General features: G+C 34.7%; 1 protein-coding gene across 1 annotated transcript in view; it reads right to left on the bottom strand.

The window, feature by feature from the left end:
- Sema3e (semaphorin 3E) overlaps positions 1-15350 on the bottom strand; it is a 214354-nt gene that overhangs the window by 30408 nt on the left and 168596 nt on the right. Inside the window, exons 5-6 of the mRNA XM_090332890.1 lie at positions 7396-7489; positions 1301-1420 (exon numbers count right to left, since the gene is read on the bottom strand). Coding sequence (XP_090189016.1) covers positions 1301-1420; positions 7396-7489 — 214 coding nt within the window. The remainder of the gene's footprint in view (positions 1-1300; positions 1421-7395; positions 7490-15350) is intronic.

Raw genomic sequence — 15350 nt, 5'->3', positions numbered from 1 at the left:
CAGAGAGAATGACCTCCATATTTGTGAATAATAGACATTTAAGAACACCATGCAAACAGCTTGAGAAACTAGAGTTAAGGAGATAAAAAGAATTTAAACATATATTACAAACTTAAGATGCATTCAATTAAAGCACAGGTTGAGAGCACCAAGAAAATGGTCTTCATAAATTTTTTCTTGTTGTCTACAAATTGTAAACACAAATAGTACATCAAAGCAAAAAAGTCTCTCAATATTTATTTGGTTAATAATAGTTATGCTATCAGTTAATATCATAAACGGTCTTTTTGCTTTTAACATGAGAAACTCAAGTCTCTTCAATTGTTGTCTAAGGGATTTGAATAAATTACTTTTGATTGATAAGTCATTGAGAGCATTTAAATAATAATATGCAAGTTTTAACAACTGTCCATTTTGAAGCTTAATAGAATTGCTTTGAATCATGAAGTATTGCACCATAATATGTCATTTTAGTTCCTAAGATTGGCGACACATGAAAAATCATTCCTAGCTGGCCATGTTTGTAGTCCTAGGTATTCAAGAGGCTGATATCTGAGAATCACCTTTAAAAGACAACCTAAAAAGGAAAGTCTGAGCAATAAAGTTCATAAAACACAGATTTTCAGTTAAACACCATAAAACTGAAAGCGGAGTTGTGCCTCAAGTGATACAGTGCTAGCCTTGAGCAAAAACTTTCAGCGATAGAGTCCAGGCTCTGAGTTCAAGCCCCAGAACTGGAACACAAAAGGAATAGTCCCTTCATTGGTATTATACGTCAGTGATCATTTACTGATTTTTCTACAGTTTTGTCCCTAAAGTGCAAGGTGAACTTTAAAGCAAAGATCCCAATTCATGAAAAGTGATAGCAATTGATGGCCAGGCAAAACTTATGATCTTTACTTTTTACACATATTTGTTTTGTTTCCTTTAGTGAACTCTCACTTTCTAGGTGAACTTGTTTTACAATTGTCTTAATCCATTTTCACATGAAATGATGGGCATGCATCAACCTTCACTCAAGAATATTGGCAAGATAGACCCAAAGAGCTCAGGGATAACCCCTGGGGGTAGAGCAATAGCCTTGAGCTGAAGAGCTTGGGGTCAGTGCCCAGGCCCAGAGTTCAAGCCCCATAACTAATAATAATAATAATAATAATAATAATAATAGCAAGAGAAAGACCCTGTCATTTGTAAAAATGGTATGTCATATTATATATACACTGTGATGATCCATTAGCTGGGCATCCCGGACTTGTTTGCCATGCTCATCTCCCAATGCCCCATCTCCTGCCAGTCCCACCTTTGAGCAGCCGCTCATCGTCATGTTCTGTGCGAAGGTGCGCCAGCCGTCCCGGGCTGCGGAAGATGGCAGCATCTCGACCCCAGTAGTCACTATAGAGTCCAGTAAACAACTCACTGCCTGCATGGAGGCACCGATTAAAATAGAATCAGTACGTGCAAAGATGAAATCCAAACCACATCCCACTGGAAGACATTTTAGAGCCTCTGACATTAATACTACCATGTTCAAGGTATGAAAAGGACAATCACACTGCCACTGCCACAGATGGAAGCCCGACTAGGCCTCTGGTTAGCTGTGCAAAATGGGTGCTTTGCTTTACAACTTTATGACTCCTCTTTCTTTCTTTTTTTCTTTCTTCTTTCTTTCATAGTAGAAGTGAGCAACAAAATGAACATCTAAAAGTCAATTTGTGCTATCTTTGCCACAAAATACATATATATGTATATAAATGATTATATATATATATATATATATGGAGAAAGAACACTGAGACAAATGTACCCAGTGGTTAGGGATAGGCTCCATTTCCTAGGATTAGGTCTTTACTAGTTGAATATAGGTAAAAGAGGGTCACCAAAATGTATTAAAGGTATTGGGATTCATTAACCACCAAGTTGACCCCTAAAGGAATTTTCAATTATTACAATTCTAGTGTTGATTTTTTGAAAATATTTTGTTTTATTAATTATATGTGAATTATATATCCCACATAAACTATAATTTTCATCTTGCAAAATTAAGTAAGTGCAACTCAATATTCTAGTGGGGGCTGAACATTTAATGTATAATTTGTATGAAGGATAGATTTATTAAGTCAACAGTGCTTTATATTAGATATGTTGAGTTTATTAAAATAATAGTAATGTATGGTGTTAATATGAAAATGCAATCTTTGTAGTACTGCACATTATTTTTATGGCACTTATGTTTGTTAATGCTCTAGAATTAACAAATACCAGCGTATGCCACTAGATGGCAGCACAGTAATAGCAAATAATGCCACATGCAGGAATGCTACATGCACAAAAGAAAATCTATTTCCAATTTTACCCAATTTCCTTTCTGTATTTGGATAAAAGAAAATCGAGTGTGAACAACTCACATAACACAATACAAACTATATTATGTAGAATTCAAACAAGTTATACAGGTGCTAGAAACTATAACTAAGTAAACTGAACCAAATGTGTTTGTAGGAAATGTTAGCTTTTCCTCAGAAGGGAATTGTTTTTATTTCATACCTTATTATCAATGTAAAGAAACACATTTATTTTTATAGTAAATAGCATTTTTATGCTGCCCTACTTTTTCCCAAGAAAATTTACAAAAACATTTCATAGTAATGGAAAATATACTAGAATCCAGCTTTGAAGACAAGTGACAGACAGCAGTAATTAAATGAGTGAAAATATGAAAATACTCTAATCATTGTACTGATTGATAGTATTTATATGAAGCACATACTTCAGTGAAAACCCATATTATAATTACCTAGTATAATTAGAGCAAATGTGTTCTTTAGAATTCTGAGGACTTACGGAATTAAAAAAAATGGCATTTAGCTTATGTCATATTTTTATACATAGCTAGTTACTGAGATATAAAAGTAAAATTTAAAAGTGCTTAAATTTTTTATTTGCATGTGATATCTCTCATGTCTATTTGCTGAATTTAATTTGGTGGCAAATCATTGGCACTGAGACTACAGTGGCTCATTCAACCCTTAAAGGATCCCATGCCAATGGGATCTTGAAGAAGGAGGCTTTTATTCCTTCTGTTATTGTATTGTATTTTATTTTTGAGTAAACCATAAATACCATATTCAGATAATTCCCTAGAACCATGGCAGGTGCTGTACAGTTAGCATGCAGTCAGTGGGCACGTTGCCAGATGTGAGGCAGTAAGGATCAGAAATTACAGCCTTGCTCCTGGGGGTCACATCTATAATTCTAGTTACACAGGAGGCTGAGAACTGAGGATCATGACTCAAAGCCATCCTGGGCAGGAAATTCTGTGGAACTATTATTTCGAATAAGCTACTCAAGAAAAAAAAGCTGGAAGTGTTGCGTTGGCTCAAGTAGTAGAACACTAGCCCCCAGGAAAAGGAGTTCAGGGACTGTGCCTGCCCCCAAGTTTGAGGCTAGACTGAGGGGATGGGGGTGGGAGGGGAAGTGGTGAGCTTGAAAAACTCATTTATGTTTAAATTCTTTTTCAAGACTAATTAGCTGTATATTACCCATTTTTCTTTTTGGATTTGTAATAGAAAGCAAGGCATCAAGTATACTAGGTAAGTATTCTACCACTGACCTATATAGCCCAGAACTTCAATATTTTAAAGGCAATTTCTGTGGCTATGAATATTATTGTTTCATTTGCAATAGAAAGCAATGTAGGGCCAACAATGGATAGAGATAAAATAATATAATGCTGTTTATTGGAATAAAATTTAGCTTTTAGCTTGAAATGTATCCCTATACATATCTTAATAACTACAGTTTAAAAGCAAAATTTCACAGCAAATCAGAGTAGTTTCCCCCAAACATTAATTACTGCTCTTCATCTTAGCACAATTTCAGCTCCTTAAGAATGCTTAAGATTAAAATTTGCACCTGATGCTGACAATACAATTTAATTTATTGTTAAGTGGAAATGTTTATGAAATAAAGAAAATGCTCACGATTCAAAAAATAAACCCATGAGGGATTCTAAAGGTACAAATAGGAAAATCAACTAGAAAATATTGTAATATTAAATGAATCAGAACTGATATAAAATCAGCTAGAATGCTCCCTGCCGAGCCAAATTATTATGACATAAAGAAAATGTTTCCTGGATTTTGATTTGGCTGGCCATGAAATAGTAATTTGGCTGATTATTTTACTTAGTCTAGAGAAGACCTAAGTATCTTTGGGTGAATTGAAAGACATAACTAAATAATGCAGCAATTCATTTTACTAACAATTTCAATATTTCAACAAAGTTGCTAGACAAAAATGGAGATAGTAATTCAATAAGGTGATTGTTTTTGCTTTGTGAACATTTTACTTCTAAATTAAATTATGCATTCAATTTTCAAAAAGTGTGTTAACTTGTCTTTCTCCTATCCAATTATCACTCATATTGATTCAATTTCTCAATAGTCTTAAGTGATTTCAAGTTCATGGAAGTTAAAAATGTATCTGAAATTAAGACATGATATAGAATATTCAGTTTTGCAAGCACCAATTTCCCTTTATGGCTCTCTTTATCATTTTAAGAATATTGCTCCCAACTTGAGAATTTTGTCTTGAAACCTGTATTCAAATACTGGAGTAACATACACTTCACCAAGAAACCAGGAGCCGTGGTCTATGGATGCCCATCTTTTTTCCTGGAGTCTTGTTTGAACTCATCAGCCCAGAACATGTGTGGTCATAAATGAGCATATTAATACATTCTTTCCCTGTCAGAGCAAGCTACACCAAGCTTTCCAAATTCCGACTCGGTAGCTCCATTTTTTTTTTCCAGCTCACATTTCTGCTGCATTTTCAGTTGAGTGAATTACTTTTACTTCCCCTCTTTTAAAGAGCCTCTGGCGCACATAGCTTATCAGGTTTCCATTCCAGTGGCGGCAGCATTTCCACAGTGAGGGAGTAATCTCTCCAAGGTACTTTGGGATGAAAGTGTGTGGATAAAAGTGAAGAATTATATTTTGATTTCTTCTCTTTGGAGGGATTATTCTATAACTTTCGTGTTTGGCTTGGAGGGCTCCTTTGATTTGATTTCTCTTCTGAATAAACGAAAAAGCCAGCCACCCAGATGGCAGGCCTTTCACATTTCAGCATAGTGTAATTTGATTTGGAAGTTCAATGAAACTCACTTGGAAATGTCCCTCCGGTAATATTTCCTTCTTTAAAATTTCAGTTTTAAATTCTTGGCTCCGTGCATAAACAAAATCCAGGGAGATTGGATGTTGAGTGGCACAGTAGCTATAGAAATTACATTTCACTTTTTAGTAAAATGTCAAAATGATTGATTTTATCTTCCAATATTTTTACTGTTTCCTTATAAGAATCTGTGCATGCAGTGTAAGTCTCAGCCTCCAATGTCTCTGTTTTCTTGGGAGAAACATGTTTGTTTTTCTTTTTTTGATTATTTGGGTGCTTGTAACTACTCCATTCATGGTATTTATGGAAAGCCTATAACCTATTATTCTATGCAAGCGGCTAAGTCTTTAATAAAAAAAGATGAGACTTTTTTTCAGATATTTGCAAATCTTACACCTACAAAACCACAAAATCACTAAAGGTATGAGTCTATCAAATGTGTGCATTTCATAATCTCCGACTATTTGCGATTTCAAATATATGGACATTGAAATTACCAAAAGTGTCATTCTTTTGATTTTGACTCTTACAAAGCCAAACAGGTTTAGGGAACTGTCCTATAGAAAGTAGGATTCAAGGCCAATAAAAATTGACTGTCCCAAACAAGTTCAGAGAAAACAGATCTCAAAAACAAATTGTAAATCGGGCGTCTGTGGCTCACAACTGTAAACTAGCTACTCAGGAGGCGGAGATTTGAGGATCAAGGTTCATAGGTACTTGAGACTCATCTACAGAAAAATCGGAGGAAACCGGAAGTGGCCCTGTGTCCCAAGTGGTAGTATGCTACCCTTGAGCTGAAGCACTCAGGGACAGCACCCAGGCCCAGAGCTCAAGTCCCATGACAAACAAAACAAAACAAAAACCACACAGTAGCACAATACTGCTACTGTGCGTATCAATTCCAAATTGAAAAGAGAATATGTTGCATTATCATCAGCAGATTTTAAAACTTTATCAGCTTATTTACATAATGAGGCATCTACATGTTGTTATACGCTTTTTCATTTTCTACAAAGACAAACCAGCATTAGTAGCTGCAGATTTTTCAAATAGTGCCTGATGCATCTATGGTTAACTGAATGAGAAACTGTCAATAATGAGGAACCAGAATTATTTTATTAACACCTGTGATTTGTGTCAGGGATTGCCTTTTTCAGTTCATACTTAGGAACTCCTATTTGCCCATACTTCTGCAATCTGAGACACTTTGATAAATGAACCATTTTCAGTCCCAAGTAATGTAAAGGAGAAAGAAAAAAATATAATACTTTATCATGACTTAAGTGATACTCTTTTTTAAAAAAAATTAAATTATATATTGTAAAGGTGATGAAAGAGGGGATTACACTTACACACTAGGAAGATGAATATATTTCTTTTTGATGAGGGCCTTATGCAATTAAATTGACTCAAATTGAATGTATATCAGTCATCTTACTCTATCATTATAATGACCATATTTATTGACAGTGAGAGTTGTTCAGTGTCTACATTCTACTCTAACAAAAATTTACATAAACAACACTGAAGTGTTTAACCTATGATGATGTTTTTCTGCAGTTTAAGAATAACAAAAAGATACTTAACATCATACATAGATAAAAGTTGTCAGAATTATTTTATATAAGTAAACCATACAGAACTAAGGTGGAGTGGAAATAGACTAGTTTCTCTGGCTGAATGTTTTTACAAAATAATCCTAGTACTGAACTGCTAATGGTATCATCCAAAATGTTTGACATCCTGTCTTTTCAGACAATTTATTTTCTTTTCTTTAAGATGAGACATACAGACCTCCGAGCATCTATAATGATTTTAAAGTAGATTGCTCTAGTCACTATGGCTTGAAATTTAACAACATCTCTCCCAGTACCAGAAAGTAGAAATGCCAAAGATAAAGTATATAGAGAAATGCCAAGAATGGACTGAAGTTAAAACTACATTTAAAAATCATCCTGATTCCCTGATAAGTTCTATGCACACATGTTTGTTTATTTGAAATAGGCAAAGGAAGGGGGAAAACAAGATGATTAGGAGGAGCTGAGGGGAGGGAAAGGGCATCAAAAAAATGAGAGGGGATATCAATGTTGAAGAAATAATGCACCTAATGAATGTAACTGTCACCCTTCTTTACATTACCCTGACAACAAAATACAATTTAAAAAAAGAAACTGAAAAAAAGAATCATCATGAATGTTACCCATTGTCTGAGGGAAGGATAATTACCAATTAGTGTGGAGACGAAGGAAGAGCTAGGGTCAAAAGGACATCGACCCCTTCCTCTCTCAGATCTGTGGGATTCCAGGTAAAACAGAGGATCCTTGGGAAAAAGGAAGAAGAGAAATGTCATTGTGAATGTGCCAACTTTAAGGAGAATCTAATTGCTCAACTAAACCATACTAAATTTTGGTTCATTACAAAGCAAATAATCTAACTAGTAAACTAGTAATAGCAGGTCATTTAGGTATAACATGGTTTATAAATAAAACACATAGACTTGGCATACCCCTACATACCTTCTCTGCTAGTCGCAGAAAGCATTCAGAAGATGAAAGAACTAAGTGGTGCTTACCACTTTGTTGGACAATGCTAGTACTCTTGAGGTGTGTCACTTCAATATTCCAAAGAAGCTAAAACTTGATGAAAAGGGATTATTGAGGAGATTCATAGATTAAAAAAATAGAAATGGGCTATATTAAAAATGCTTTATTAATATAAAGTATTTCTCAAAAAATAATAAAATTTACTGTTAATAATTTAAAATATTTGCTTCAAATCAGTTTTATACTTAAGCAGATGACATTGTATTAATATCAAGAGTATAAATATCTGTATCAGATTTTTTAAAAAAATGTTTACTTCTTGTAAAGTTTGAAAGAATAAGAGATTCAATAGGTCTCCTTGGCACAGGTTGAAAACTTCTTAATAAAAACCAAGAAACACACAAAAACAGAGAAAGTCTGGATAAGTGGGACTGCATTACACTGCAGAGCTTCTGTGCGGCAAAAGATATAGCTAGCAAATTAACTAGAAAGCCTACAGAGTGGGAGAAGATCTTCACTAACCATACAACAGACAAAGACCTCATATCTAAAATATATCAGCAGCTCAAAAAATTGAATCACTTCCAAACTAATCTCCAAAGAAACAACCATCCCATTAAAAGATGGGCCAAAGACTTAAAGAGAGTCTTCTCTGAAGAAGAGATAAGAATGGCCTATAGACATCTCTGGCCATAAAAGCAATGCAAATCAAAACAACTCTAAGATTCCACCTCACTCCAGTTAGAATGACCATTGAGTAAGAAATTTACTAACAGCAGATGCTGGAGGGGATGTGGCCAGGAGGGATCACTACCACACTGTTGGCAGGAGTGCAAACTCATTCAACCACTATAGAAAGCAGTATGGCAGTTTCTCAAATGACTAAACATAGAGCTCCCATAAGACCCAGCAATTCCACTACTTGGCATTTACCCAATCATCCAGAAACAAGGAAAAACTAAATCCACTAGCACAATGATGTTCATTGCAGCACTATATACCATGCAAAGATATGGAATCAACCCAGATGCCCCTCACTTGATGAGTGGATCAACAAGATGTGGTATTTATACACAATGGAATTCTATGCTGCTGTCAGAAAGAAAAACATCGCCCCATTTGTAAGGAAATGGAAAGACTTAGAAAAATATCATGTTAAGTGAAGTAAGCCAGACTCAAAGGAACATAGGTTCAATGGTTTCCTTCATTTGTCATAATCAGTAAGAAACCTTGGGCTCTCATAGCTGAGATTTACAATAGAGCAAAACCTAGATACGTAAGTCCATATAGTATGATGCTAAATGAAAGGACCTCCAGGATATAGAAACAAAAACCATATAATGAGTGATTGTTGTCCTTAATGTACTATGTTATCTCTAATCTCTTTTGATATCCCTTGTTTATCTCATATAGTTACAGTATCTCACTTTGTTACCTGATATATCGGATATATTTGTTTGGTTATTTGAAATTGGATAGGGAAGGGGGGGAAACAAGATGAGTAGTGGGGGTGGGGGGAGGGAAATGGGGACCAAGACATGAGAAAGGGTATCGATGTATGTGAAGTAATGCACCTTCTATCTGGCTAATATAATATAACCCTTCTATTAATTACAATAAAAATATATGAAAAAAAATAGAAGTGTTGCTGTGGGTCCATGGGTAGGACAGTAGCCTTGAGCTGAAGAGCTCAGGGACAGTACCCAGGCCCAGAGATCAAGCCCCACACCCAACAAAAACAACAAAAAAACCAAACACACAAAAAAGTGTTTGGGTAAAAGAATATCATTCAGGAAAGCAACACCAAAAAATTCACCCCTGAAAATTTAATAGAAGATATGAATATGCAGCAGTGTATTTTTGATATTGACACCTGTGGGCTCTGTGAACCACCCTGCCCATCAGCAAATCTTAAGCCTTTAGACATTGCTGAAGACATGAGGGTGGATGTTCTTCTTTTGAGCTTCACATACATTTCATCTCATTTCATCCTGGTCATCTCTGCTACCTAATTTAACACACATTTCTCTCTCTCTCTCTCTCTCTCTCTCTCTCTCTCTCTCTCTCTCTCTCTCTCTCTCTTTCTCTCTCCCTTCCTCCCTCCCTCCCTCCCTCCCTCTCCCTCTCCCTCTCCCTCTCCCCCTCCCCCTCCCCCTCCCCCTCTCTCTCTCTCTCTCTCTCTCTCTCTCTCTCTCTCTCTCTCTCTCTCTCTCTCTCTCTCTCTCTATTCCTCTCTCTCTCTGGCCCCCCTAAAATCCCTATCTTGCTCAAACTATTTCAAGACTTGTCTTTAAATGTTTCCTATGACTTTTATCCTAAGAGTCTAAACAAAACCTATGGTGAAAATTTGGCATTAAACCCATGGATACATTGAAAGCAGCAAAGGTTTATCTATTCTACTACTACACACAAACTAAGACTTCCTATAGCAAACAACAGTAGTTTGTCCAAAGAACAAAGAATTATGGGTCTACCCAGCAAATACTTATACTGAAAGAATTTTTACCTACATTTGTAGAACAAAACCATGAAATTATATGAGGAAGTAAGCACACATGAATGCAATATTTATTTGTCCCTTTAGTCATCACCAGTTTGTGAAATGCTTGAAGAAGTGGTAAGGAATGAAAAACATAAAAAGGCTTGTGCCTGCGTTCCTTTGGGTCTATCTTATTTCACTTAATATGATTTTTTTCCAATGGTTTCCCTCATTTGTAATAATTAGTACACACATAGGACTCTCCTAGCAGAGGACTGCAATAGTTCAAAATCTAGATTCATAAGGTCATACAGGATGAGACTAAATGAAAGGGTCATTAGTATAAGGAAACAAGAGCTTTATCTTGTGTGATTGTTGTTCTTAATGTTCTGTTATTTCTCTTCTCTTTTGTTGCCCTTTGGTTAATCTTGTATTGTTACTGTATCTGACTTGGTTACCTTGTATATTATAAATAACTTTGATTATTTGAAATAGGAAAGGGAAGGGGGAAAATGATTGTGGGGGTGGGAGGAGGAAATGGGGAAAAACATGAGCAGAGATATCAATGTGTGAGAAGTAATGTACCTACCATCTGGTGAATGTAACTGTAACCCCTCTATATATTATAATTAAAAATTAAAAAGGCATGTGAAGAGAGATAGTGAGATTCTTTCTCAAGATTTTCTGCAGCCTAAAAACTCTTTGATACTCAACTTATCATCCCCAGTCATTCATCTGATTGTTCTACTGGAAGAGATATAAATATTTGGAACAGGAAATTGAAACTTCAGCATGCAAAGAAGCCAAGAGATTATTTATTTGAGGAAGAAACAAATTCACTTTTTAAAGTGTTAAGTGAGAATCAGAAACAGGAAATGCAAACTGAAAGAGCTCAGTGATTGGGAAAATCTTGGAGTTCATAGAACTTCAGATTCCATGAGGAAAATTAAGTGGAACTTGTTATTTGTCTTCTGATTGACAACATGAGACTGAAGTATCAAGCTTCTGAAATAATAGAGCCTTTAAAGAAGATGACTGAGTCAGAAGAAAATATATTCACCAAAAAGTCTGTAACTCTAATATGTTGAAAACAATGAAGTGGAACTTAGAATTACGCAGGGATTTTCAGTCATGTATGATGCACACCTATGGAATCCATAAACTTATTTCAGTCTCTGAAAAATATCATTTTGTTATGAAATCTCAAGTATGACCTCAAGAAGATCTGATTATTGTATATTTTATTAAATACTTGTATATCCTTAGAGATTGTTTCCATGGGTTAAAATTTAAATGTGCCTTGGTTGAACTTTTCTCACCTTTCTAAAAAAAGAGTTCAAATACCTGTCTCACATTGATTTGATTAATGGCTCAACTAGAGTCAATCTTTCTCATTTTAAAATAATAAACAAGTTAACTTAATCTTTGTCTGAATCCTACTCTACTATTGAAATTCCATACATTCAATATCAAGGAAAAAGATATCTCTATGATTTTGATGTTAAAAAGTAATAGATACTACATTTAAACATTTTTCAATTCTATAAGGTTGTTTTTGTTTTATTAAAAAAGGAGATTAGAGCATCAAATATTCTTTTCATGCACAAATAAAAAGGGAGAAATCGATAAAGTATTCATTAATTTCATCATTACATGGTAACACATGGTTAATAATAAATATGTCAAATAATACAAAAAGGCAGGCAATGTCAAACTAGATTGCACATTGGGATATTTCTTTAATTAGAAGACTTCAGTGTCTTTGATAGACTACATAAAATTTATTAAAAAGCAATAAAAGCTATTTTAAGTTCATGAAAGTTCTATAATTCCTACTTTTGACATTCTTTATACTGGTACTCTTGTCTTTGCCTGAAACTTCGACATGAACATTGAAGCTATGCAGTAGCTACAAAGCACAGAAAAGAGCACTTCACTTTTTATTTGTCAGAATAAGTCATATTTTCGTGTAAGTTCTTTTTTTATATTTTTACTGTAATTAATAAGAGCATTACATGATATTTGCCAGATAGAAGGTACATTAATTCACATATATTGATACCCTTTCACATGTTTTGGTCCCCATTACCCTCCCCTCCACCCCCCATCTTGGTTTTCCCCCCTTCCCTATCCAATTTCAAATAACTAAATACAAATAAATCCCATATATCAGATAACCAAGGGACAGCGAAAGAGATGAGAGATAACATAGTACATTAAGGACAACAATCATTCATTATATGGCTTTTGTTTCTATATCCTGGAGGTCTTTTCAATTAGCTTCATACTATATGGCCTTATGTATCAAGGTTTTGCTCTATTGCAAATCTCTGCTAGTAGAGCCCAAGGTTTCTACTGATTATGACAAATGAGGGAAACCATTGAGCCTAAGTTCCTTTGAGTCTGGCTTACTTCACTTAATATGATTTTTTCTAAGTCTTTCCATTTCCTAACAAATGGGGCGATGTCGTTTTTTTCTGACAGCAGCATAGAATTCCATTGTGTACCAATACCACAACTTGTTGATCCACTCATCAACTGAGGGACATCTAGGTTGGTTCCATATCTTTGCTATGGTGAATAGTGCTGCAATGAACATTGTTGTGCTAGTGGATTTAGTATGTCCTTGTTTCTGGATGGTTGGGTAAATGCCAAGTAGTGGAATTGCTGGGTCATAGGGGAGCTCTATGTTTAGCCTTTTGAGGCACTGCCACACTGCTTTCCATAGTGGTTGAATGAGTTTTCACTCCCACCAACAGTGTAGTAATGATCCCTCCTGGCCACATCCCCTCCAGCATCTGTTGTTATTCGTTTTCCTGATCCTGGACATTCTAACTGGAGTGAGGTGGAATCTTAGAGTTGTTTTGATTTGCATTTCTTTTATGACCAGAGATGTTGAGCATTTCTTCATGTGTCTATAGGCCATTTTTGTTTCTTCTTCAGAGAAGACTCTCTTTAACATTGGTATATGATATCATTGCCTTGTGTAGTTGTACTGGCATAATAATAATTGAGCTGGATGCTCCTTGATTTTGGATGATTTATATATGGTATTGAGATAAGGAAGAAAATATTTTGGAAATGGTTAAGTCTGGAAAAATAAAACAGTTCTTATTCTCTATGCTTTTGTAAAGATTGATCTGGGTTAAATTTTTTAGACCTATATCCATTTACATGAAACATGAACTATTACTTGAATCATTGCATTTTTAGGACAAATGTCTGTGTGGTATCCACATTCTTTATAATTTATTTTTGTATTCATCAAAATGGACTATATCCAATTTTTAAATCTTTTAAAAATATGACAAAAAGCAGGATTTCTTTGGTCTTGTCAGTTCTTAAATCCAAGAGGAAATAATTTTAAGGTTTTCTATGCTTCTTCTGGTTCTGTGTGTGTGTGTGTGTGTGTGTGTGTTTTGTTTTTCTGTTTTGTTTTTGTTTTGTTTTAAGGTTTGTTTATTCATGATATCTTACACTAGGAGCTAAATGGTAGAACTCAGGGCCTTAGGCATGCACAACTATTTATCCCCCCCCACACACTTGCTTTATACGAATATTTGTACATTGCTCTTTATTGAGATTTTTGGTTTCACATTTTAGATGGGATCTGTTATGTTGAGGGAGGATGACGGTTTTATTCTCCTTTGCTTGTATACATACCACTCTTCTCCAGCAGCCCTTTGGTCCTCTGCCTTTTGACTTTTAAGATTAGTGATATACATTTAACTCTTTTATATTATTGTAATTAGGAAAAGCAGTTTTGACTGTTAGAAGAAGTTAATCACATCACAAGAAGGAAAATGTAAAATTCCAAATTGAAATTCGTTTCTTTTTTTTAAATTTTGTTCTATATGTAAATCCATGGATTACTTGACTTTATGGCATGCCTTTAAAATATACTAATATTTTATCTCTGATGTTCATTTTTTAAGCTACTTAATAAAATGAAGTTATAACTACCATATACTTACCAGCTTTATAACAATAGCTATGTTTTTCTAAAGTAATGTTTGATAGTAAATCTATTAAGAGGCTGACATTTTTCATTTGAGTGATAATAGATAAAAGTGTGATTAAAATCATAGGCCACTTCACCTAAACTATTTTGAGCCATTCAGCTTTTGAACTATTCAGTTTTCTGACAAATGTATGTGATTGACCACAATAATTTTTATGTAGGTATATTTTGTGAAGTTATAAACTTATTGTCTATTTTATAGACAGTTCCAAGATGTTAAACAAAACATCACAAATAAAAATCAGTACCAAATATCATTTTCTTTTACTTAAGCAATGTTTTAAGACATTGTACAAAAATATCTGTAGAATGTTAAGTCCAAATAAACCTAGGAAGAGATTACCACATTTATGAACATTTTGAAAAATTCCATTCAAAATTCATCAGCTTTTGTTGATAACAAATGTAACATTTCCTACTGAATAAATCATGATGTGAATGAGTTCAGAAAGATCAGTCTATTTGAAGATAATATGAATAGTAAAATTATATTTAGGGACTAGTTTTCTTGTTTTCCCAAGCTTTTCCACCATGTTTTCTGAAATAATTATATCACAGTAAACAAATCTCTAAGGCTATAATTTGTAGCAGGCTTCCACACCTGTTTGCTATAACTGGGTCAAACTTACCCAAATATGCAAAATATACCCCAATATGCAAAATAATGCAAATACTCAAAGAGTCCTTCTCATATGTTCTGGAACTGGTGAATACATTAATTACACTGTAAAATAAATTTTGCAGGGGCTACTAATTTGAAAACCTTGAAATGTAGAGATTACCATAATTCATCCAAGAAGGTCCAATAAAATCACATTAGTCATTAAAAGAGATGACAGAGGATGTGGGCTGGCAAAGTGACTCATTCCCATAATTCTAGCATCTTAGAAGACAGAGATCCAAATCACAGTGGGAAGGTAGCCTAGTCCAAATAAGTGCAAAAGAACACCAGGACTACCATTGGGGAAGTTTTCTGTGTCTGTCACCCCAGTCACATGGGAAAAGCACAAATAGGAGAATCATGGTCAGGCCAACCTGGTCATAAACACAAGAAACTATTCTAAAAATGAATAATGCGAAAGGCCTAAAGGAATGGCTGACATGGTAGAATGTCTGCCTTGCAAGGTTAAGACTCTGA

The sequence above is a fragment of the Megascapheus bottae genome, chromosome 5 (genome assembly GCF_031878675.1).
Source record: "Megascapheus bottae isolate mThoBot1 chromosome 5, mThoBot2.hap1, whole genome shotgun sequence".
NCBI lineage: Eukaryota > Metazoa > Chordata > Mammalia > Rodentia > Geomyidae > Megascapheus > Megascapheus bottae.
Note: the sequence above shows the minus strand (reverse complement) of the source record. Positions and strands in the feature narration are given on the sequence as shown.